Raw genomic sequence first — 26,567 nt, forward strand, 5'->3', positions numbered from 1 at the left:
TGGGATGCCAGCTGACTTTTTTTTTTCCCTAGCAAAAATTGGATATTGCATCTGTTACGTCTTTATTTCTATCTGCCTACAGGTGAAAACCTACACTCCTGTCGAGGTAGCTAGAACTAGAAAAATATTTTAACGACTCCTAAAAAAGAAAGGCATTTCCTTTGCTCCAACTCTACATCAAGGTCCAACTTTCTTTCTCCTTGAGCAACCGATGATGAAAATCAGTGTGCACCAAGCCACAGGTCTTCATCACTCAGCCTGCATAACTGCTCCACCATCTTGGTCTGGGCAGCCCAGCTCTCCATCCCAGAAGAGCCATGTTAGCCATGACAAAGTGATTTGTGGTGTTCCTAGCACCAAAGGAACCTTCAACCACAGGGATCTGCCCCGCAGAGCTTCCTCCTCCAACTCTTGTTGAGGACTTTACAGAAAAGAAGACTAAAGTCTTTGCGCCAAGGACATGTCAAAATGAACCCTTTAGAATTAAGAGATTTTGCAGCTTTAAGACAAAGGATCTCCGCTTTTGCCACCTTTTAAAATGCCCTGGGATCATTTTTAAGGGTGAAAAGAATTTGCAATAATTCAGCCTAACAGAATTCCATTAAATAGCCCAGAAACAGTCTTGCTGTATTTAAAGAAAAAAAAGAAAGCAATTTTTATTCTTTATTTCCAATTGCAGCTGTGATTTTGGAGTCTGACTCCTGGAGGAGAGACTTTCGGCATGAGGAAAGCAGGGAATCAGCCTGTATGAAAGGATTTGGGACATGACAGTCAAATATCTCCTGTAGTTTTTCCATCACCTAAATATCTCACCTGAACGTACTGTATCTTTAAGCATTTCTTTTTCTTCTATTAAGAATATTTCAAATAAAATTATATAAAACATGGGCTGCAGGAGAGTCACATTTACCATATTTACTCTTCTTCAATGTTTTATTTTTCACCCCTGGACTAACATCTCTACCAGCCAGGAGATGGCAGCACGTAAGGCAAAATTGCCACTGGGAAAGAAACTGCCTAAAACATCAAAGGGTTTCTTGTTCCTGTCGCTCTTAAATTTAGGTTATGATCGCACATAAATTGCAAATGGATACTGGGGAAAAAAAAACCCTCAAAACCCATAAAAGTGATTTCCATCCAGCCCAAACTTACTTCTTGCTTTTAAAAATGACCTATTAAAATGTTTGCCCCCATGATATAGTTTTATTCTTGAGTAATTTTAACCTTTTAATCACTTTCAGTGCTTTGTTTTTTTAAAATAAATGTATTTTGTGGGGGCATTTACTCCCTTTTTTTCTATCTCAAAGCCATTTAAAGCACATTGGTATGTGCTGACAGTGGCAGGCAGGCTAAGGGGATCGCCACAGCAATGCAGAGGTTGCTCTACAGGATACCACGTACACTTTCTGTTTTAAATATGTATCATATCTACTGCACAAGCAGATCTAGGATACAGATTTTGGAGTAGAGCAAAGCAAGTGAAACCCCTGGCTCATGCAGAAGACTGAGTCAAAAACATCTGTAATGCACTTTTTAGACAAAACTGGAAGAAGGATTTTCTACCATTACCATCACCACCTCTCTCTGCTCTGCCCTGATTCTTGACCTACTACTGTTCAGCGTTTCCTCTGCTATCGCAGCAACCTCTCCAGCTTTTGAAAGTAAGGACTAAAAGGCATTTTTGGTGCAAGATCCTTCTGTTTGAGGGACTCCTCCAAGAAGCTCTGAAGGGGAAGGTCCTGGTCTGGATGGGAAACCTTCTCAGATGTCAAGACGAGCCTCTGCACCAGAAAATCCCCGGCCAGGGAACACCACAAAGCATCATATGCAGGCAAATGGCAATAGCTGGGGGTCTGGAGTTGTCCCCTGGATGAAGAGGGGACCAAATATTTTTCCTGTGAAAGAGCAACCTGTATTTCACCCACCCGTGCTAGCAAGAGATAACTATGGCCAAGAGACTGATCCCAGCAGGCAGCAGTGCTATGTGCTGCATTGAAGTGCTTCCTGAAGTGCAATGCTCCCTCTGAATGGCTTAGGACAAGAGATCTTCTTTCTTTGCTGGCTCTTCAGGTGTGCTTGGGATCAGCTGGTGACAGACACTTGGACTGATGTTTGTCAATTCATGGCTTTGGTATGGAGGTTGGAGCAAAATGACTGATCCGTTACCCAGGTTCCCCTCTCTAAGAGCCTCTGCTGAAGGAGGATGTATTCAGAAGGTATTTCTGGTGTGGTTTCTGTAACCGAGGCTTTCCATTTATTTGCTGCAGGAAAGCTCTCCAGGCTTAGGTGCAAAACAGAAGGGGTATTAATATGTGCTGACCACACATATAGCCAGGAGCTGTTCCTCCCACTTGGACTTGTCTCACCGCAAGGTAGGTTAATCCTTGGCTATTCGCTAGCCAAAAAACTCAAGCAACCTTTGAAGGCTTGGTCTTGTTAAGAAGCCCTTTAGCCTTAAAGGCACCTTGGAATCAACTGTACCTTCAGCAGCCGCCTGATATACTGGTGCACCTTGGGTTTCAGCTCTGGCTGAAGATGCTCTTGGTCTTTGCTGCTCTGGGGTACCCCAGACTTAGGTCAGGAGCATCAGTTTCTGGTGGACCTCTACTTACCAGCTGGTGATACACAATCATTGACTTGATGGTCAAGAGGGTCAATGGGCAAAACAGGCAGGTTCACGCCAGTGCAGCTGGTGAGCCATCACATGCTCAACTTCACAAAGTCGCATGTGATCTCTCTTTCATCCATCCAGCAGCTCTTGGCTGATGAGCAGCACGTTAAAAGAGGCTTTTTTGGAAAGTCAGAGCTGGGGGCAGGAGCTGTATGAATAAGCTATTCACTAGCATGGAAACCAGCCCGCACATGGTGGCTGCCTGACTAGTCTTCATGTGAACATCACAAGACACAACGAATGTATCTAAATAGACATCAACCTACTTGAATTTGTACCCAAACCAACATGCACCAGTATTGCTCTATCATAGGCTGCTCCATCATCTACAACACCCAACCGGGCTCTGCTAATAAATATGAATAAGCAGTCCCTAAATTTTGCTACTTGTGGCAATCCTGACCCAGCAAAGCCACAAGGCAAAGGGCTGGTCCCAAACCTGCAATATAGAATACAGATGGAAACACTGTACATGTTGTCAGGACATACAGACATAGGGTATCGCTGAGCACACGACTTCATGGGTAGTGTTTGCTAGAAAGCAGAACTCAACCGCACAAGGGGTGAATGTGCTGACCACCAGTTAGAGCTAGTGATGGAGAGCAGAGAAGAGGGATATGGGGTAGACGAGAGACAGTTGGCACCTACTACTACTTGCATGCGTTGAGAGCTGTTAAACCAGGTGAGCAGAGTCCCAAAGAGCATTTCCAAAGAGTGGAATGAACCAGGTCCCTCCCAAGGATGGAGCTTGCCAAGCACGAGCCCAGCACCTTTCGCATCCCAGCGGGAAAGATTTCTATGGCTAAAAAACCCCTAGCGCTTTGTAAGAGGGTAGCCTCCAGGAACACAGCACGGCACTCCAGGTACAGCGCAGCCCCTCACCCGGGGCTTTCGCCAGGCTATGTAAAATACTACATTTTACTACATAAAATTCTCCCTTTTCTGATCTACAAGCAGGGAGATGCGTGAAGATGCAGCCAAGTGATCTCAGTTCATACAGCTGCGTCTTTCAATCAGGTTTGGAGTAGTCCTGGCTCAAAACCCCTGGAAATTTATCAAGAGCAACCTTAAAAATTCACGGAATTTGTAAGTCTCTGCCCTCTTCCAGCAAGATAATTATCCTGGGAAAAATTCATCCTTTATAATAAAAGCTGCTAACAGAAAAGTCACGAAAAGCCCTCCTTGGCCATCTGCCTTTCTTGGAAAAGCAGATTTTAGGATTGCACGAGATGTTTGCCGGATCCATGGCAATGCTGCAGCACAATATAAATCGCTGACTTTGGTTTTCATGCTTTTCTTCGGTTTTATACTCAGCTCCACATCCAGCACCACAGCTGGAGCAGAGGTGCAAGGCAGCTCTAGTCAACACTCCACCTGAGCTCTTACGGCAGGAGAGGATTCCTCGTGTTTATCCACACTTCTATGGTAACATCTCTCCCATCTCAGGAAAAAAAAAAAAAAAAAGAGTAGGTTGGAAGCCATTGGCCTCTTCCACTCCTGAAACCTCTCGGTTTGTGATTTTCCAAAAGCAGCTTATCCAGGCAGGAGATTAAGCCTGAGATGCAAATGCTCTGCAGCACAGGCTCAGGCAGGATGGTGCTGCAGCCCACAGACCTGCCAAGGGACACCAGTTACTGTGCTTGAAAAAGCCACTAAGGCTGTATTGTTGTTTTGTTATTTTTTTTTTTAAACCCACTATTTCACTCTCACTGTATTTTTATTGCCCAATTTACATGTTTTTCCTTCCTCTAAGACGCTGTCTGCCAGCATTGCTCCGATAATTGAGGACTGAATAATCATTGGATACTGTGGCTAAGGGTACAAAATCAAAAGTTATAGGAGGTGCAAGATTTATATTGTTTTCTTTGTTGTCTGTTGCTTTTTGGACAATATTTGCTTTGATCTTTTCTATGGATGTAAATCATTTTTAGAGCAAAAGGATTCTAGGGGGACTTTGTTATTGAGGTTAAAAAAAAAATAAAAAAAAAGGTAGCTGTGCAATACAAGTTGCAGTGCTCCAGGAAAGCTATGGAAACCATAGCTGATATTGAATCAAGCCAGAAAACATCCCCACGGCCAAGAAATACAAATGGTTTCCCCATTTCGCATCCGTTTCTGCTGTGTTCGCTGAGTTTACCCATCTACAGCATCCTTGGAAGTGGTAGAAGCAGCGGTGGAGGGATCAGTGCAGCTAAGGTTAGCAAAGAAAGGCTCCCGCAGCTCCGCTCGCTCCCTTGTCTCATTTCCCCCACCATGTTGGAAAAAATTACCATTTCGGAGTCACTGTAACAGGCCTGCCCCAGCCGGGCTGCAGGCACCGCCTCGGGATGAGGAGGTTGGTCAGAGGAGAGAAGGAACTCAAAATTGCCATCGTAATCATCTTCCTCCGTATCCCCCTCCCCATCAGCAAAAGTACCTCTAGTCAAGAAATCGGAGCGCGTCCGCGCCATGCGGGCTTTCTTTTTATGGGTCGGTCTGGGAACCTGCTTGACCAAATGATAAAACAAAACAAAACAAAACAAAAAGGTTTTTAAAATGAAAAGGAGATTCTACCAATGTTTGGCATCATAGTGTAGATCAAGTACAGCCTTAAGGCATCTCTGAGTGACATTGCACCCCACAGAGGGGACACAATATTATATCTAGTGCAAAAAAAAAAAGGACCAGGAAAAACAAAAACCAAGACAGCACGGTGAAAATGGAGAATCACAGATGTTACTCAAAAGTACGTTAAACCAAACCAAGACAAGACTGCGTTGGACAGTGTTTGCCATCAGGACCACAAGATCCTTTTTATCCTGAGCTGCTATGAATTAATGTTACAGGGGCCTTTTATTTTTAAGAGAAGGAGTGAAGGTTGCCATATCATGATATCCCCCTTCCCTATGACCGGCAGCCCTTGTGCTTTATGTTAACTTCTTTGAAGCTTTTGAGGGAAAACTGGCAGAATAAGGGTTTTTTTCCCTCCCATGTTCAATTAAAAGAGAAAATAAGCAAGCCACAACTTACCTCTCCTCTGCCAGACCCCGGCATCTTAAATGGCTTCCTAGCTAGTTCACCCTTGGAAAGGCACTGATGATTTGCTTCTCTGCTGAAACACAACAGAACAGAGATGTTTCATCTTCTCTTAAAAGCCTTCCCACCATGCCAGCCCAGCTCGCAGGAGCGTACAAGTGTGCAGCCCAAGCAATCAAGACCAAATTGCAAGTTTGAGATCACGGGGTTTTGCCATCACTTTGAATTCTTCAGGATTTGAGTTAATACCAAAGGACAAGAAGATAAAAAGTTCTGCCTGCCAATTCTACCCATCATGGTGGTTACGGATGGTACCTTTTCACTTCTGGATTCTCAAATGTGATTGTTCTGTTGCAGAATAAAAAGTAAAATACAGGAATTTTTAATATTTTTTTTTTTCCTGTTGCTTGTTCTGTGAATGAACCAGAAAAAGAAACAGAAAAAAAATTCTGGGGGGGGGAAGACCATTCTCAAATACTCACTTCCAAACCAATTCTCCAGGACCTCCTGCAGATTTTCATACAAACTCGTTCAGGAGGAGAGCATCCTCGCTTTGCATCTAACACAGCATTAAAAAATACACCCACTTAAGTTGCTTTTTGCTCAGCTCACTCTTTCTACCATCACTTCTGACTAAAACCCTCACCATGCCGCCCATGCACGAGGGATGCCACTGGCTCTATCAGGGGGCAAAGGGCTGCTTTTTTTATTGACTGCTCCTTTTCCCCATCACATGTGTCTGGACTTAGTTAAAAAACGTGCACAAATTAAACGCGAATCTCCTCCCGTCGCAACAGCACATAAACCACAAGACTACTACACTTGGAGGTACCTTGAGTTCTCAACAACAAACATTCACCGGTAGCTTTTGCCTTGGAAAGGGCGCAGCAGGATTTGGAGGGGGGCTTATGTCCTTTTTGAGCTAAATGGCCAAAAGCTCTCCAAAATTAAGCATGGTAGCTTAAGAACACAATAGAGTGGGAGGAAATGTTGTCCCAAGATCTTGCTGTGGTCTCTAGACCCTGTGCTGGAGCAGCCCATCATTTAAGCAATGCGACGGAGCTGAACGACTGCTAAGCCCATTACATGTGTAATTATCCATGTAAGTGATACGCTGTCAAAAGTGCATTTGCATCCGAAACTCTCTCCAGACAGTTGCTATTTTTTAATCTGCAATGGTAAGACTGTCCGAATGGCTTTGCTGGCTGTGTTAATTATATAGTAAACGAGAAAAATCGTGAAATTTTCTGCCTTATCTAGTCACTTCTACTCTGACCACCCAAAAATCCTAAGAATGTTTTCTTCACCTTTTACCTTGAGAAATAAACTCCTATCACCATTCACCTAGGGTAAATGAAAGCAGTGTCAACCCTCTTTCTGTTAACTCCTTCACCTGCTAATGCCCATGATTATCTCCCCTGGCTTACATAATGCCCATCACGTAAAAGATCGAGAAATCGTATTTCCAGTTCTTTTTGCTTTTCCTCTGATCTCTGCCCGCTCATTGCTAGAAGAAACCTGTCTTTGTTTCACTAGGGGTTTTGTACAGTCTCCAGAAACAACATTCTGGATCATTTGCATACAATGGTCTCTAGCAGAACCGAAAGCCTACGGAGAAAGCCTACGGAGAAAGCACACTGTCTTTTTACTCACTGGAGGCCAAAGGGATTGTCTTTTGGCGTGAAGAACATAGCACTTGCCCTCGTCTCCTCGGTGGCCTGGGTGGGCGTTCGGGGTTGCCGGAGGCGCTCCGTCCTTGAGAAGTGGCTGCCCGGGAGGTCCCTGGGGTCCAAAGCTGGTCTGGAACGGCACCGGGGTTCCAGCGCCGATCCCGATTGACCTTCTCTTCGCTCCATGAACATGCTGACAGGTCTGTCTTTGGGGGCACTGTGGGCTGGAGAGCTTCCCCTGGTTCCAACGGTGAGACCTTTAATGTCCACCGATGAGGTTGGAGTCACACCTGTGGTGGGGCTATGCTCCCCTCTGCTCTGGGGGTGCAGGATGAGGACCGACAGAGGCCGGCTGTCTGGTTTTTTGGTTGGTTTGAGGGAGGGGTCCTTCATTCTGCTCTGCTCAGCCCTCTGCAAAGCCTCCACCCTCCCTTGCTGCTCAAAGGCTTTGCGTTGTCTCTCCAGAATTTCCTTCTGCTGACGGATCTGCTCCATCATCTCCCTCTCATTTTGCAGCTGAAGCTGCTTTTGCCGTTCCTCCTTCTCCACATTGAGCTTTTCCAGTCTCTTGATAACAGAGTCTGGAGAATGTGCCTGCGTTGCAGTCACTGTCCCGTGTTCCTCTCTCTTGCTAGAGGACTTCTCCTCTTCCTCCCCTCCCTGGTCTGGCTCAGAGTCCTTCCTGACCTCAGAGAACGTAACTGTCCTCTCCTCTCTTTCCACTGCTTTGTTCCTCAGGTTATTCTCCATCAGCTTTACCTTCACATTGTCTTGTGGTGGAACATAGAAAGTAGGTAGGTTGCTGGAAAGGAAGGTTTCTCTTGGATGCGCCTTGTATATAACATTCTGGGGGTCACAGACTACGCGCTCCTTCACGGTGAGGTTATCAGGTGGCTTCAAGTCTGAAGGCGTTCTTCTGCAACCAGGTAAATTGCTGTTCACATCTGCCGCACAGAAAGACTTCTCCTGCAGATGAGCCTGGGGACTGCTAGGCAAAGAGTCAGTGGAAAATGACTGCACATCTTGCTCGGTTAAAACTAAGGAAATGAGTTTATTACTTGGGGTATCTTCACAGCTTAACATTTCAAAGCTCCCTTGAGAGCTTTCGCTCTCCGGGGTTCCCTGAGGGGAATGAAGTGCCTCAGATACAAGCTCGGTGGACCACCGCCGCTCTTCTGAAGGTGACAGCCCGCCCGTGGACCGGACCTTGAGCAGCTCCAAGCTAAATTTTGCCTGTTCCAGTTCACGCATCCTCCGGCTTTCTCTTTTTGCACGAACCACTTTTTTCTGGTTGAGATCCTCCAGTGACTTGGGTCTCTCTCTCACAGCCACCTCCTCTTCGGTGTCCATCCCACTCTGGCTACTGGCTCTCTCGTGCCTTTTGTACAATAAATTTGCAGAAGTATCCAGTGGGTCCATGTGATTCACCCGATTATTCTCCATCAGTGATTTATGTTCCTCTACAGCTCTCACTCGCTCTTCAAATGAGCCGTCCTCCCACTTAGATGGGTCGGAGCCCTTGATTTCCAACGCATCATCTGCCTCCAGTCCATCCTCTTCTCTAACTGACAGGCCGTTCTCCAGCTGCATCTCTTTTAATCGCTGCTCTTTCAAAGCTCTAAACCTACAAGAAAGCAGAAAACCAGCGTATTATACCCCCATGCCCACTCACGTTCCTTCAAGGCACTGCCCCGGTGCCATTTCATCACCACCACCATCATCACCTCACCACTGGCAGCATCTCAAGCAACCCTCCTTGCACATCTGGTGCAAGATAATGCAAGTGCACGTTCAGTTTTCAACCTTCTCCTCTTATGCCGTCTCTCCTACTCAAGGATTGCCCCAACACACCTGAAAGCTCCTCTCGTGCTGACGGCAGCAGCTCCAGCCTCCATCCCTGGTCTAGCTCCTTTGTAAGCTGATGGAGCCAGAAGATCTTAACTCATCGCACCCCCTTGGCTTCTCCATCTTCACCATCCTGCCTGGGCTGCCTCTGGTACAGCTAGCAGGGGCTCATGCCCTGCTCCAAGAGCTCTTTGCAGCTCCCAAATCTTCCACCCTATGTCAAGGTTCTCCACACCTTGCAGGCAGCGCCTCCGGAGAATGAACCAAGACCTGCCCTGCGGCCAGCAAGCCAAGGCATGGCTGGAAACCCTCTCCCCTTCTCAGCAGCTGGCTCCAGTATCTCCCGTCCCTGTGAGACAGCGCAGCAACCGGATCGGCGAGGCAATCTGAGTTAAAAATAGGCTACTTAAACTGGTGCTGCTGCCAAGGGGAAAAAAAAAAAACCTCACGAGTATTTATGGCCTCGGCTTTCCACTGCCTACGTGCTCCAACCTGAAATAGATTGCTTATTCTACAAGTAGGATGTGCAGCTAAATAAACTCCTTTGTTAGAAAGCATGGACAAACGAAGGATCAGGGCAGGTCGCAACAGGGTCAGGGATCCTACAAAGGGACACCATCCTCTCTAAGTCACCATAGTCTGAGCAGTGCCCAAATTCACATCAACCACCTCCCTCCCCAATGAGCACCATCAGAAAAAGTTTTCTTTTTCAGCTGAGGCCAACAGCGTTACCTTTGTCGTGCTAAATATCCTCTGCACACCGCTTGCAAGCAGACGACTTTGCTTCTGCTGGCTGTGTACGACTGCTTCGCGCGGTGTCCTCGCCAGGCTGCCTGGATGCTGGTGGCTGCGTTGTGCCGCCGCTTGGCGTGCTCCCGCCAGCAGCTCTGGATGAGATGGGCTGCAAACTGCATCTGCAGGAACCTTCGCCTCTGCACAAAGCCACGCCAGTGGGTCTGGAGAATGATGGCGGCTTTGCTGAGGACAAGAGGGTCCGGGGATGGCTTGCCTTGCTTTCGGATCTGGTAACTACGCCAAAATCTCTGCAAACACAGCAGGCAGTTCCTTGTAATGGGTGTTGCGTGGGGATGGGAGAGCACCTGCCTTCATGCAACCTTTCCAGCTCTGTCTCCCCCATTCCCAACTTATTACAGCACTAGGAGTCAAATCCTGATTGTAAGCTCCTTCCTCAGAGAGGGGACCTGATTTTACCCATCAGCTGTATCCGTAGAATTTGTGGATTGTAATTTGCAACAAAATCAGGCACCATCACCTACCTGTATGATCACTGCAGCTTGCCTTAAGCTCAGGAACTGCCTCCTGCAGAGCATGCTGCGGAACCAGCGCTGCAGCAGTGTGATCCGGCGCAGCACCTCCTGATGCAGCAGGTCCTGCAGAAGCTGCCGCTCCCGCTCCTTTACGAAAACCTGGCCAAAAAACCCCAAAAACACTAGCATGGAAAGCTTCCGAGACCACAAGACAAATGATTTAATCCTCCTGGTTTCTGTGTCTTGGATGCCCAGAAGAAAGCTCAGCAGCTGATTTTAGTTAAGCCACCTCTAACAGGTTTCTGCAGTTTCATCTACAGCCTGTGACTGTCCAAGCTCTGAATTACAGAGCCTCTGCTTTCCCTTCAGAGGCAGCAAAATGACAGCTATCGTATCAAGCTGTGTCTACAAACAGATATAGTTTTTTGAAGGCTGCCTTGTTACAACCAGGTTTGTGACTTGGTTAACACAAACCAACGATGTTCCTCACTATTTTGTGCTAACAATATTCAAAGCTTCATTTAAGCCATTGGCTTCTGGGAAGCAGAAGAAAAATAGTTTCATTAATTAAAAACATATATAAAGATGTTAATTTATCATTACAGAAATGCAGGCAGATGTTAAATCTGTATCTTAAATGTAAGTCTAGAGCTGAGGATAAACGTTTACCATTGTTCTTCCAACTTGGTAATTGTCTGGATCGAGTTTTATTTTCCGGAAGAAATCGTGGATATTGTGCTTAGATGGGCTGATTCCTTGTGGCAGAAGGACATGGAAATGGTTCACAAAGTCCTGAGAAGGAAAAAAAGAAACACCAAGATTTGGTTAGATGGGTCCTGCTGTGTCCTTTTCTTCTGTAAATAACAGATTTGCTCCACTGGTCCACATGAAATGGGATATATCGAGTGAGCAGAATGACAGCATTTTACGGACTGCGGAACACCAAGTTTTGTCCACCATTTGTGGTTTATGGGAAACACATCAAAGCAGGCACCCAGCAACGTTCAAACATCTTTCAGCGTGGCAGGAGAGGTTCTGCAGAACCCATGGGGTCATCTCGAGCAAAAAATGCTCCAAATGCTCAGAAAGGGCTGCTACAGAAGGGGGTTACCAGTATATGCAAAGCATCTCTGAGATGCTCCATCGGTTACTGCTGTGAGTACTCAAAGAGACGAGGAGGTACGAGAGGAGAGATCCTCCCAAGTCAGGTTGGGATCCATGCTCATGGCAAAAAAAAATTGAGCAGTTTTCCTTTTCTAAACAGCTGCTGTGCAGGACATGACATCTGGCCCAAAGCAGCTGCCAGCAGGAAACAAATCGACACCAGCAAAGCATGAAAGGACTGACATGTGTGCAAAACCTGGCAAACACATGGAAAAGAAGAAAACAGGAAAAGCTGGATAACTCCTGAGCGGTGCAGAGGATGCCAATCACCCTCCCGATGGGACGCAGCCAGCACTGACATGACAGGGCGAACACCATTCCCAGGTGATTCCAAAACACACACAGAAGAGCATGTGCAAATTGGATAGCTTTTTTTGCAAAAAAGACGCCCATGTTACAAAAAAATACTGCTTTTGTTCAAAACCCATGACGTTATCTGCAGAGGGGCTCGTAGCCTTCACCTAGGTCTAGACCAGCTTCCTAGAAATCAACAGCGCAGCCGTGGACCACTCCATGCCAGACATAAGCTCATTACATCCACTGCCTTGCACGAGCTATAAATTCATTACCTGTTAAAAACCCAAGCTAGCAACATTCAGACAACTCTGATAATGATGCTAAAGGTGGCGAAAGATGGAAAACGTTTTACTCAACCTGGAAGGAGTATTTGCAGCTGTATCCTGACTGGCGAATGCGAACGGTCTCCAGCATCCCCGTGTACCGCAGCTGCCTGAGCACCAGGCTGTCATTGAACCGCAGGGGCAGCTGGAAGGGGAAGAACAGGCCAACGATGAGCAAATATTTCCTTTAACTGAGGCTTTTAAGCATGCGGATGGGTAAACGGATTCAGCAGATGTAGCACATCTGCATGACATGCATGTTGGCAACAATGCTATGGGAGGGAGGGAGCGCGGGTCCCCAGGAACCGTACTAATCCCACCAGGGTTGAATCCTGTTTGCTTCCAAGCAGCCATCAGATGGAGACTTTCAAACAGCTAACTAGATATATAAACCCATAAAGAAGGTTTTCTGGAGCCCCCGAACTGAATAAGACGCTGCCAAGGTCACAGCTAATGGGTAAGATTGTGAGCAGCTAAATAATCTCCTAGGCATAAAGCTTCATCTGTAAAAATCTGGGTAAAACTCCAATGGATTAATCCCCAAGAAAGCATCACTACTGCAACGTTCATTTTAAACTGAGGGTCCTTAGCCCATGCGACAAATGCTTAAAGTCAAATTCAAGAAATATGATGCATTGAGTCAGTTTGAATAACATAGCTTATTCTAAAAGTATCTGCTTTTACCTATAGAAACTTTATTTTAAAGAAGCTTTAGGGCTCAGTAACAGCTCAAGTGAATTCACAGTGCTGTAAATCTCTATTATGGGTGGCAGAAGCTTCAAAGGAGTCATATTTATTTATTAAAACCAATATATTTTTCACATAAATTAAAACTATATATTTTTAATATAAATTTCTACAATTTCAAGAAAAGCCAGTGCAATTTATCAAGAGCAATACCCAAGTGATAACATCCATGCTTCCCAGTGCTTATATACAAGTATCTTCTAAATCCAACTTGATTTGGGGCTTTCTTTTGTTTTTAACCCCCTTGTACTTGGTTTGTGTGGCAAGGTTTTGGTAGTGGGGGTGGTTACAGGGGTGGCTTCTGTGAGAAGCTGCTGGAAGCTTCCCCCATGTCCAACAGAGCCAATACCAGCCGGCTCTAAGATGGACCCGCCGCCGGCCAAGGCCGAGCCCATCAGCGATGGTGGTAACGCCTCTGGGATAACATATTTAAGAAGGAAAAAAAGTTGTGGGAGACACAGAAACAACAGCCGGAGAGAGGAGTGAGAACATGTAAGAGAAACAACCCTGCAGACACCAAGGTCAGTGAAGAAGGAGGGCGAGGAGATGTAAGAATTTACAAAATATTTCCAAGATGATTTTTATCAGCACTGCTTTCACGGGACGGGATTTACCTTTTCAGCATTGGATCGAATGCACTTGACAAAATAAGGTTCTGCTTGGCCAAGTGTCTCCATCAGCTTGTTAAGCGATGCCTGCAACAGAGAAGACATCTTCAGTCGGGAAATGGAGAAGAGACCACGATGAATAGTGAAAATCCAAGCGCTTAAATCAGAAAACTAAAAAATTGGAATAAATGATGAGTAAACAAGGCAGATCAGAAATTGTTCCCTGTAATGAGTGTTTCAGCCCAAGCAACTTGGCTAGTTTTCTTTTTGCACCCAACAAATTAGCTAGAGATAAATATAATGCTGGGTTGTATTTTGAGATCTCCAGTTCGACCTTTTCACATCAGCCACTGGAGCCCAAAGTCACATCCTGCTCTGCACCAGCAAGCCTCTTCTAGACATGAGCGGGAGCTCCAAGACAAGGATTTACACCTTGCACCAAACAATCACTGGTATTTTTTAAGTACAAATAAAATTTTCCTTTATCAAAAGTGACTCAACGCAGCATTTATTCCTGATTTTTAATGGTCCAAACTTTATTGCTGGCCTAAAAATGAATTTTCTTAATGACAGTTTTGCAAAGGGAAGATCTGGAATTTGCAATGATTTTTGAAGCTTGTGAACCCTAACCACTTCATAGGTTGTTTTTAGAGGAGAATAGCTTCAATGCTGGCATATTCCTGCCATATTCCTCTGCTGCACAGTTGTGATCACTGAGAATCAAGGGTTTTCCAGGTTCCCATTTTATATTTCCCCTTATTTCTGCATCATTATTAAATGTCTAGCCCATAACAATTTATATTGGCATCATTGCTACGCCCAACTGCTCCAGCGGGACGTTACGCCGAGTTACTGCTCCACCTTGGAAATCTTTGACTCTCTTGAGACGAAGCACAAGCTCTTTGAATAAAAACATACTGAAAATCAGAGCATGCTGAGTAAGACTGCGGCTGGCTGGGCTCCTCCACTGCATTTTTTTTTTAATCTCTCTAATTGCCAAGCACATTACTGACATGGTATTAGTAACGTGCTCCAGAGTTGATTACTCCTGATTTTAATAGGGTTTAAAACTCAGTCGTGTAAAAGAGACTCTGTTGCATATTTACTATAAGCAGAGTTATAAATTTTTGAATATATGTGTTACTAAAATGGCGTGATATTAGAAGGAAGAATTTTGCCTGCAGATCTGCTTGCAGGAAGCCTTTTCTTCTCCTTCTGATCATTTTAAAGACATCTGTATGGGAAGCCTTTCATGTTTAGAATAATTTATCTACATCCAGGATCCGGGGAAGAGTAAAGGATGGATCCCACGCACGTGCGATGCAGCTGCGTTATGCGTATATTAACTGCATGCAAATTGCCCCAGCGTTCCCACCCCAGGGAGCAGCAGGAACACCACGACGCAGCAGACCTCCGCTGGCACACTCTTGGTTTTCTTAAAAGTAGACTGAAATCACTCTTTTTTTACAAAAGAAAAAAAGCCTATTAGGAGATATCAATCAGCAATGATGCTGCAGCATCCCACCGTGCCCCACACCGGGCTGGTGGGAGGGAAGTGGGGGACTCACGGGATGCAACCCCTTTGCCAAACAGCCCTGCTGAAAGCCCAGCAAGCAAAGTGCTCCCACCACTGGAAATTGGATTGTACTGTGACCACTGGCCCCATAGGAGGGGGTATTTCCATTTCAGCAGCAGCCAGCGACATCCTGCACAGGGCAGATGGTTCAAGCAGCCTCTGCCATCTGGCGCAAGCTCTGGTCATCGGGAATCCGTAAAGGACATGCAAGGTCCCTGGATTAACCCTGTACCCTGCTCCTTTGTCCCTCCGCCTGCAAAACTTTCCAGCCACTCACTCTTTCACCACCTGTATTTGGTCTTTCAGGGTGTGAATTGTTTCAGCATCACCCCATGCTAGACAGGGCAGCATCCTTTTCTTTAGGGTACCACCTGCACGCAGGATAAAAGGGGAGGCTATAAATCACTGTGCTGGTGTTTTGGTACCAGCAGTCTATTTTTCATAAACTGTGAAAGCCATCACTGCTCTTACAGCATCCTCTAATACAGATAATTTGCCTATAGATTACCGTAAGTATAGGCATGGTTAAAATCAATAGGAGACGGAGCAGCTGCAAGCCTGATGTTCAGGCATTAGCCACAAGGCAGCATTTATCAGCAACTGCCCCCCCCCCCCCCCCCCCCCCCCGCCAAACCCCATGATAGGAAACATTTGTATTTCCTGCCTGTGACCCAGTTCCATGTGCCGCAATTTTATTAGCCTGTTCTTGATAAAAAAAGCAATCTCGCTGGCTTGCACCAAGCTGCTCTCTTGAGAAAATGCCTCTCTCTTACAAGTGTTAAATGAAATTAGGGCTGGAGTGCACGGCGTTTGTCTGAGAGGAGAAGCAGGCAGTCATACCAGAGCTGCCTCCAACTTAAATAGGTTTTTATTCATTTAAATAAAAAAAGGATGTGTTGCAGGCAGAGCTTCTACATTGTCACATCATCGCTGGGGAACATCAGAAAGCATAAGGAAAAGGGTATTCGAATGACCTGCTTTACTGCGTAGGGGTAGGGAGGAAATCTTCATGGTGTTTAGTGGCCTTTTATTTGTACGTGATGTAAAAATATATGTAAAAATCTCAATCACACACCCTGAGGCTTTTCAGAGTTTCGTTTGAAGGATGAATAGGTTTTGGGAAGGCATTTCACTTCAAGACATCCCTGTTTCAATCCCCTCCATGGTATTGTATGAATTAAACTCTGCAGAAGTGTATTTTAACCAGCATACCATCAGACTAGACTAAACTTAATATATATATACACACACACAGATGTGCATTCTGCAAATTATATATACACAGATTTTTATGTGTGTGTGTGTGTGTGTGTGCATGTATATATCTAATTACTTAATTTTACCCAGATCTACGCATATGGAGACTTTCTAAAATTGACCCACATCTCCAAAAAAAACCCCACCAAAATTACAAGTCAAAACCAAGCTAGACTTGCTTAGAAACCAATTTTTAACTGAAAAGCTGCTTTCTAATGCTACCACCTGCTTATGCATGTGTCTTGTAGCAGTTTCCAAGCCCTGATGCGCATATTGGAGGATTATTTTCGCTGCAGCTATTCCTAGGGACGGTTGGCTGGCGCACAACGCCGACAACACAACAAATGCTGTATCGATCCCTCCTCTGAATTCCTCTGCCTGCCTGGAGAGAATGCAGCAATATTTTGACCTTTCTGCCCCTATTAAAATTCATGTTCTGGCTGGCTTGAAAACAGATTGAATTTCAGATGCTGAATGCAAGTAAAAAGACTGTAAAAACGTCATTTGGGGATTTTGCAGTTCCTGGATCCGGCAGAGAAAGCGCAACGATGCGATGGCTTGGAAAGGGAGGTACCAGAGGACAGGAACGCACCAACCTCTCTGCTTTGCAGCTCGTGCTCGTGTCCCATCTTGCTCCACTGCATCATCCCCCGCAATATCCACCATTGCTCTTGTTTCCCTCCAATGATACCATTTAAATACCTGCAGGTGTGTCTCAGCTTCCCAAAGCCATGTCCTCACCTGAATTCATGTCCTAAATGGTGGTGAGGATGGGACAGGACTGTGGCTGCAAGTGTCCTCCTAGGCACTCAGAGCAGGTATGTGCTTTTAATTTACCTCTCAAAGGCAAAAGATTACCTGGAACTGGGCGCTGATGCTGGGCGGTTTTTTCTTCTTATGGAGATGGAGGAGAGATTTGGTAATGCGGTCATGCAGCGTCAGGTTGGTTAGGTGCTTGAGGGACTTCACGTCCAGCATGTGCTGTGGAAAAAGAGAGACTGCATTTGTTCTTGATAAATACAAGACTAAGTAGATGCTATATCCCTCTTTATACCCTCTGCAGGGCTTCCTTAGGTGACCACCCTACTTAATCTCAACAGGAAACACTGAGGGACAGCTTGAAATGTAGCTCTGCGCTATTTGGCCAGAGCCAGATCCCCAGGATCACATTCTTACGAGCTCCTCTGAGGACTTGCCCAGGGCATCTTTGACCATGGGAAATTTGGCTTTCCTACCCACTAAGGACTGCAGACAAATTATTCACTGTTAATGAGCAGTTCATTGATTAACTGCATCTGTGCCTCTCCAGGTGCAACGTGCATGCAGGGAGGAGTAAAACCAAAATTTGCTCCTCCTGGTCCTCCGTTCCCAACCCGCAACGCAGCACCAGCAAGGACCACAACAAGCCTTATTCTTCTAGGTACAACAGATCTCTTGGCATCTCTTAACATATAGTAAACGCAGCCAAGATGGAGGGAAACTGAATATTAGACAAGCCCATTGTCTGTCAGGTACCAGCCCTCTTGCATAACCTACCCGCTCATTTTAGTTCAGAGATTTCATTACCAAATTTCACCAGCACATATGTACTCCTTCCCAGGAGGAGGAAAAAAGGAGCCATACAGCACTCTCCCAGCACAAATCAGGGCTGAAATCCTTTGTTTTTATGTCCATTAAAGAGCCCTGAACAGAGCTGAGTTGACCAAGGTCTTGATGCAGACCCGATTGGTCTTCCTCACACCCATCAGCATCTCATCACTGTACCTACCATCTTAACCCAAGCAAGGTTAAAATGCTGCTTCCCACTCACCTTTGGGAGATTGGGTTTGGCTTTGAAGTTCTTATTTCGCCTGGGGAGATAATAAATGGCTCAGGTTAATCCATGCGTGCAATTGCAGAATGGAGGAGTTTATGAAACAAACCCTTCCAAATGCCCTTTAGCAGCTGCTTTCTATAACCTGCACAGAAACCGGGCTGCTTCTGCATGCTGCAAACTAGTTTTACAAATTTAGTGGCACGGGTTTGAGAGGAAGGTATCCAATCAAAGGGAATCATTACATTGGAGATGATGGGATGCCGGTAATTTGGGCAGAGCAAGGGAGCGGCATTGTGAAACAACTGACGACCCTCCTGCTTTCTCATACCCCATGTTAACTCCAGCCACCCCGGTGATGTTCTCTGAACCTTCTGATGAGGCTGCAGCATGAATCATCAACATTTCCCCACCTAATTTGTAATGGAAACTTTGATATCACATTAAAAAATGTGACTGCATTACATCGCTGTCATATCTTGAGACTGGTTTGACCAGCAGATTCCTTCCTTCTCTCTCTTCCCTGTGTCTGTCACTACAAATGAATGATAAGAGTTAAATAAATCAGATGCGTAAAACATACTGGGGTCGCTTTGACCCAGCCGTGAAACGTCTCCAAGTCTACTTGAAACCCTGATAGGTTTATATTCTGGCTATTTACATTCCTCTAACTACCCATGCTGCTCATTATGCTCGAGGAATAAAGCCAAAATCCCCTCCTTTGCACTGACATGAGGATGCCGTGGGCCCTCTCCAGCAGCTTGCTGTTGGTCGCGTTGACAAATATCCCATCTTTGTCTAGGAAGGCACCGGAGCTGGCGAGCCTGTTGTGCCGCATCCCCATCCGGCCGTTCCAGCCAACCGCGTAGGCATCGCTGCAACATCAAACACCGCACAGTGTTAGGAAGACATAAAAAACCCTGGTTCTATGACAAAATAAAAAATAAGATCATAAAATAATCTGTTGGTAGAAAATGAGAGTCGCTGCTTTATTCTTTTAACCGTAGATCCGATTCCATGGGATGTGTTCATGATGCCAGACACCACATGAAGTGATCAGCTAATTAAGCACTTTTTAAAAATCAAATACTCATAAAAGGATCAAAACTATCAACAGGAGAATAACAGCTCCCAGTTCTCCTAGTCGCAAGGTTTGGGACCTGCAGTCTGCAGACACCCCAGTGGTCTGAAGGATATGAGACCTATGACCTCTGCCATCAGCCTTGTCATCATTCAGTCACAACTTTAGATGATGCTGATGCTGACTCTGTCTTTTCTAATTCATGCTATGATTTCATTAGGAAAAGAAAAATCAAATATCATTTGCAATAAACTAATTATTTGCCACAAATGAAGGATGCCAGCCGCAGCTGGACTGATGGGTTGTCCCAGAATCAATCACTGGGACCTGATCACAAATCACTCATCCTATTTGGTCTTCTCTGCTGTGAAGGAGAGCTGCTTTGTTCTCTAGAAACACTCACCTGGCTGCAGAAGGACTGAAGGAAATGGTGAGAGGAACCAAAATCCTCGCTTGGAGGAAGGGAAATGGGTACTTGACAAAAGTTCACATCAGGGCAAATAATTTCCAGAGTTGAGGAGCCTTCCTATGGTGTCTGGGGTTATGCGAAGCCTCTCCTGGGCTGGACCGAACTGCAATACTTTTGGTTTGGTGGTGGGGTTTTGGCGGGGGGGGGAAGTTGATTTTTTTTTTTTTTTAATTTTAAATTCTCTATCAGCCTTGCAGAAACCATCATATGAAATAAAGGTGATGTAAGGGAGGATGTGGGGTCTGCAACCACGCCCCCAACCCCAAGCTATCTTAGACAGGAGGAAAAGGAATAGGAGGAGACTCAATGCAGCACCAGTCGTCTTCTGGTCATGAGGATGCTGAAGGACACCATGGTTTAAATGGGGCCTCTGGCACCAGTCACTTCTGAGATCTAGCAACAAGGCAGCCCTTTGTCTTAAAAGTCTTGATTTGGAGGAAGGACAAATATCAAGTGCCGCATGGAAATTAAAAAATAAAGCATGTAAAGTTGTTCATTCAGCCAGCTCAAAGCCTGAAGCCAGATCCTTGGAGCAACATGACTCTGGAGCGCAAGTTGCCTTCCTGCCTCACCGCAGCACTTTTCAAATTCCTTCCTAGTCCTATTAAATCAGCATTTTGACATATACCACTATTAAAAGAAAGGATGAATTGCAGCTAAGTAAACCCCTGGCTGAGCACTCCCGGACCTGCTTTTTTTAAGCAGCCCATTTGATTCAAGGAAGGCCAGCGAGAAGCTTTATTATCCAGGTGATCTCTCCTGTCCACATTCTTTCTCTCCACAGCTAAGGTCCCATCCTTCAAAAACCTCCTATCTGCAGGAGGAAAAAAAAAAAAATCACCAGTTGATGGGTACCGCTAAACCTCAATGGCCACTTTTGGGATCTACAACCCATCATTAATCCTGGCCAACCTCAATGCACTCTCAGGCTTGAGACCAGCTGTGGATATACGGACTCTGAACAAGACTAGAGAATAGAAATCCCTAGAAACTCCCACGTGGTTTTGGGAAAAAAAAAAGACAGCTGTTTATTATGGACACTTTAGGATGTATACATGCATATGGTGACTGATGCAGCCTTTTTGGTACTTGGGAGGTCAATCATCTCACCAAGCCCAATCAACTGTTTCAAGACAGACTGATCAACACCTGCTTTCCTGCATGCCACTTAAGACATCACTGCACATAAAACAGTTTCATCAATGAACATAAACCAGCAGGAAAACGGACAGCCCAAGACGTTTTGGTTAGTGATGGCATGGCTTTCATTACTCGACGGTTGGTGAAGGGACTTCCAAGGCATGCCGGCTTTCCAACACTCTGCTGAAGCCTGGTTTCCACCCCCCAGCATGTGCAAACCACCCGTCCACTTTCTTCTGAGATCAGAGGAGAGCACTGGGCTCACTAAACTCTCCACAATGACTTCCTGAGTGATGTCATGCCTCAAATTTGTTTTTAGAAGCAAGCCCCGGGCTATCCTGTGGGTTGGATGTGCAACTGCAGACTTATCAGCGACCGCATGATCATGAGATGGCTTTGAAAGCAAATTCCTGTTTAATTTAGCTCCGTAAATCACTTGCCGGTCTATCTGCTGGAAAGCTGTTAAAGTAAATCTCTCTTCTATATGTTACCTTCACCCGTGTATTTACCCCTTCTTGCTCGACAAGCGCAATTTAACTGAAATACCAACATTTATCAAGTGTGATATGACTCTTCAGATCAAAATCATGAGTCTTCAGATCAAAATCATCTGCAATGAAAGGTATAAAAATCACCTGCCTACTCCGAAAGCGCAGGCTGTATTTTAGAGATCTTACGAGAGACCCCGTTTGTGCTTTCAGAAGGAAGGGGCACAGACGACATTTGGGGACCCATTACTGATGATGCCCAAGAGAAGCAAAGATCATGGACCATGCTACTGAGGCACCACACGAGGAGGAGCATAGGAGTTAGGACAGCTTCAAAAGTACATTCTCTGCAAATATATCAGTAAAGGGAATAAACTGTCTGTCCTGACCCTCTTGTTAGGATACAACTGCTGATGATGGAAGAAAGACACAGTAGTTGCTACCCTTGATCCTGGCTGTTTAAGGCAACTTGTCTGCTATGCTGGCTTGGGTTAAGTCAAATAAATAGTGCTGACCACAGACTGAACTCCACAGTAAATAAATACATCCCCCTTCTTGCCTGGGACAGGAGTAGTTTCTCTGCCTTTACAATGGCCCCTTGCTGGGATAATTGAAATGTTTTGGGCTATGAAAATGCTGGCAGCCCAAGCTGCCGCACTAACGTGCCTCCAAAGCTGGAGCTCGCCCCATCCCACTTCACAGATGTTCTTCATGCACCAACATCAGATTTGAAGGCTTGCTAGAGAAACTGCAGAAATTCTCCTATCTACATGTGAAGATCTCCCAGGGACAAAGTTTCATGTTACATCACATTTAAGGAAACCTGCGCAACCAGAGATGCTAGAAACAGTGAACGTCACCTCTGGAGACACCAACCTTCTCTGCCTCAAACATTACCATGTACCTACTATTGTCGTAACCCAACAGATTAGAGCTGTAGCAGCTATAGCATTAGGAGAAAGAAAAAAAAGGAGGGGTGGGAAAGACTGATGTGAGGACAACCAGGGTTGCATCACCTTCCCACGATAGGGTGAGATTGCTTGCACAAGCTGGATTTCTGCCCAAACTCGAGAAGTGGCACAAATTTATGAATTCAATCCAACAATTTTATGGAAATCACATCCTTTTGACCACTGAAAATAAGCCAACTTGTAATGTTATGAGAATATTCAGTTCTCCTTCAGCAGGGTGCTACCACCACTCTCAAAGGGAAGAAATTCAGGGCAAGGGGGATATTCTAGTCTTGATGGCAATCAGAGGGCACATGCTGAACAAAGCCAGACATTGAAAGCCATTTTTGTTCCCCTAGAAAAAAAAAAACCAGAACAACCTGTGTCTCATTTCTGTCTTGGCCATTTGGCATTAGAGCCAGTAAAAAATGAGGTTTAATAATATATTTGGAGGATATTTTATTTTGTGTGGAAGGGAAGCCCACTGAGATGCAAGGACCATTACAGGGGATTTGATGGACATGTTTCAGGAGACAGTGTCAGACTACTCTTGACTTGTTCTGGACTTCTCGAGAAACTCAGAGCAGCCATGAAGTTACACCTGGATGTCTGCAGCTCCAAGCAATCGTTTTAGGAGTTGAGGATGCTTTGATCATATCTTTCCCCAGCACACACACACATCTCCTCAGAGGGAAGCAGAGAGGCACTGTACCCCTTTAGAGGTAGTATTTGGATAATCAGACTTTCTGGGGTCTGCAGAGAGATAGCACAAGAGTAGTTGGAGAAAAGGAGGAGGATCAGCGCCCAGATATCCCTTTGAAATGAAGATGTTTTGCTTCACAAGCAACTTAATTCTGAAATGGATTTGGAAAACCTTTTGCAGAAGAGGCACAGGTCTGCATCTCAAAGTGTAGACCTCACTCTCAAGCAGAAAAGTCTCATTAAGTAGTTGCTTATTAAAAAATAAAACTGTACATAAAAACTGTAAAAATTGAACCTTTTTGAAGTTAACATGTTTCTTTCCCTTAAAAACAAGGAAACATTTGACAAGGTACCTTCTCAAGCCCCATAACTTCCCAGGTCCTCCACACTCAGTGGCGCCTAGAGCCACCATCACACCGCTTGCATGCAGTTCTGCACCCAAACACATAATTGGTTTTTTTGTGCCAGAAAAATCCTCGGTAAATTTTTATTTCCTTGATATTGGCACATTCATTAGGGTTTTTTGCAAGCATCTTACCACCTTGTATGCCACACCACCTGCAATTGCTGCCTTCTGACACAGGAAAGTTGCTTTCCCTCCCTGCCATTTAGTCAGGTAAAGATATTTAGATATGATCACATAGCAGAGAAAGAACAAAGAGAAGACAAAATTAATAAGCAAGCTGGGAGAAACTTTAATACAATCATTTATAATGGAAGATAGTGCTCTCCCATCCCAGATTTCCTTGTCGTGCCAATGTAAAAAAAAGCAAGAGACTTACCGCTGGGTCCTCTCATTGATGGTATTGACTCCCTGGAGATCTGAGAGCGGTGTCCGCGGGCTCTTCCGAGTAATACCTAAAGCAGCACATGAAAAAAACAGTTTCTACCTGGCTCTTCACCAAAAGGCAATTAGCACAGCCATAGCTTAGCACTGACTACAGCAAGGAGGAGCATGTACGTGTCATGGCACATGCTGGGCATACAAGGGTGCCAAGGATGCCAACATACCCGTCGTCCACTAAGTTCTACCTCTCTGCCACAAAGTCATCACCCTTATGAGTAATGCTGTTTGCTCAAACCTACTAATTCCCCTCCCACACATGCACGGTGTGTTAGGCACACGTTGTCCCAGCTAGTAAGCAAACAGGGTGAAGGAAGAGGTTGCTGTGATGGGGGGACCCACCACCCATGTCCTGCATGTCCAAAATATTCCTAAGCTCTCCGCTGTGCATGGGACAACATAGTTGCTTGCACTGGCAAAACACCTGGACATAAGTAGGGTGCTTGGAAAAATGGTCATTTATTCCTTGCACATTTCTTCCCTCCCTACAGATACATGGAAAAGGACACATATAGTGAGTAGTATATACTGCACAGGGAGCTTTATTGCCTATTGAACCTGTATCCTTTGATAGGGGTAGTTTTAGAGCAGTTTATATTTAATAAATAGCCAAGGAAGTTATCATGCATGGTTACAGAAGCAGACTTTTCAAGCTGTTATCTTCCCCAAAGTGGAAATGTTTTCTAACCAAGCATTTAGGAAGACAGAGGACGATTTTTGTAGACAACAAAACACTTTTCAAGTCACTAAACTACAGATATTTAAAGACCCGATAAGCCTGAATTTGACATGAAAACAGCTGAGCAATTTTTTAACTGTCTTGAAATCACTGCTGTGAGACAGGAAACGTCGCAGAGCTCACCTGAACATGGGAAAAAAATATATTCCTTTACCCTGAGGTTTCTGCAGTGGAAAAAAAAATGCAAACAAACCCTCTCTGAAAAGAAAGAAGTCTAAACTATAGTTTGTAACAGAATAGGAAGAAGCAATACCATATCCCCTCCTCCCCGCATTTATCATTTTCCTATTTAATATAGCCCAGATGCTGAGCTAAAAGTTGTCCTAAGGATCTTTTTATTCTAAAGATGAACGCAAAATGAATACGCAGAGATCTGAGCCCGTCCTGCAGAAATATCATTCCTCAGAGCCTGAAATTTCTAAGGAGAAGATTAATTCCTACCAAACCTCAACAGGTGACATCCCTTTAACAGGACATCTACTGTCCTCCTTTACCTGTTGAGATATTATAACAGGTTGTCTTGAAGCCTGAACATTGGGCAGGAGATGCCTGAAAAGGCTGATTGTCAGCTTGGTTAAATTATTGTATATAAAGTGTCCAAATATCCTAGAAATCTGAGAAAAGAAAATTCCAGAAAGTGCTGCCACAGGTCATCTTTGATCCTGCCTGTGCTCCAAGGCAGGACCAAATCACTCCTGCTGAGAAGGTTTTGCAATCTCCAACTCTGGAGGTTTTTGGAAAGCAAGCCAGATAATCTATCCAAGTGCCTAGCTATGACTAGAGTTCAAACCTCTCTTTTTAATCCGCCTTTTTGCCATTTAAGCCATTTTTTGTTACATTTCTCATCCTAGGAGCATTCTTTTACCTCTTTCAAGACTGGCATTTCTGTGCCAAAAGTGACTTGTTTAGAGCACAGAAACCCAATTGTAAAGGGGGAAAAAAAAGAGAATAATCAGGAATCTGCTTAAAATATTGCGTTACTACTTTTTGTAGCTAGTTTTACACTAAGAAAGCACCTAACATCTAGCTGCGTCTATTTTTTATACAGTATATATGCCTGGATACTTCCCCATTAAGGCACAGAAGGCTTCTCTAACCTAAAGCATTTCATGAAAAATGGGCTTTCACTGGTATTTCTAAGATTTTTTTTTAGTCCATGGTCTTCTTTTTGGAGCAAACTCTGTCCTCCTTTACTTCCCTGCACTCCCCACCAAAGAAATCCCTGAAAGAAAAAGCCCCAAACACCATCTAACCCAACAAGCCAAGCTGAAGTTATGAAGACAAGGTTGTAGCAAAATATTAGTGCATCTGCACCTTGCATTGCTCAGGAAAAGGGAACTTCTATTTCAGGCTTCCAGACGATAGCTGCATTAAAACTGCATCGTAATTCTGCCAGCTTAGCACCTTACCTGACTTTTTGATTAATAAAAGTTATGGTGCACAAGCTGGGTTAAAGAGGATTGCTTTAGACATACCACCCCCCAAAAAAAGACTTTTCTACATTGTGCCGTCACTTGGCTCTTAAAAGAAGAAATACATACATGCCACAGCCAAATAAAAGTTGTCATATTGATGTAGCCCCTTTTCTGGGAAATAGAGCGAGATTTTTTAGAAATGAAAGGCAAAAGGTTTTAGTTTTAAGCTGATGAGTCTCATGTGATTTTGAGTACTGTCTCTAGTGAATACAGGCTATTAAATCATATATATTAATAAGCTGCATGCAAGGAACAGTGGTGTGAATGGAAACCAATCATTCCCTTCGCCCAGCTCAGTTAAAGGCTGATCTATTTTACATTTCAGGAATAAAATTATTCTGATTTTTCAAGCACATTCCCTTTTCTTCAGCAGTAGTGTTTCAGAAAGACAGATTGATCTGCCTAATGACCTAAAGGTCTTTGCC

General features: G+C 44.8%; 1 protein-coding gene across 1 annotated transcript in view; it reads right to left on the minus strand.

Annotated features, from left to right (window-relative positions):
• The window catches only part of MYO9A (myosin IXA), a 190,659-nt gene that overhangs the window by 18,134 nt on the left and 145,958 nt on the right, over positions 1 to 26,567 (minus strand). Inside the window, 12 exon segments of the mRNA XM_030013971.2 lie at positions 4,942 to 5,154; positions 5,681 to 5,762; positions 7,340 to 8,980; positions 9,934 to 10,244; positions 10,479 to 10,628; positions 11,139 to 11,261; positions 12,288 to 12,398; positions 13,615 to 13,695; positions 17,300 to 17,422; positions 18,252 to 18,291; positions 18,986 to 19,129; positions 23,867 to 23,942. Of these exon segments, the coding sequence (XP_029869831.1) occupies positions 4,942 to 5,154; positions 5,681 to 5,762; positions 7,340 to 8,980; positions 9,934 to 10,244; positions 10,479 to 10,628; positions 11,139 to 11,261; positions 12,288 to 12,398; positions 13,615 to 13,695; positions 17,300 to 17,422; positions 18,252 to 18,291; positions 18,986 to 19,129; positions 23,867 to 23,942 (3,095 nt within the window).

The sequence above is a fragment of the Aquila chrysaetos genome, chromosome 5 (genome assembly GCF_900496995.4).
Source record: "Aquila chrysaetos chrysaetos chromosome 5, bAquChr1.4, whole genome shotgun sequence".
NCBI classification, from domain to species: Eukaryota; Metazoa; Chordata; class Aves; order Accipitriformes; family Accipitridae; genus Aquila; species Aquila chrysaetos.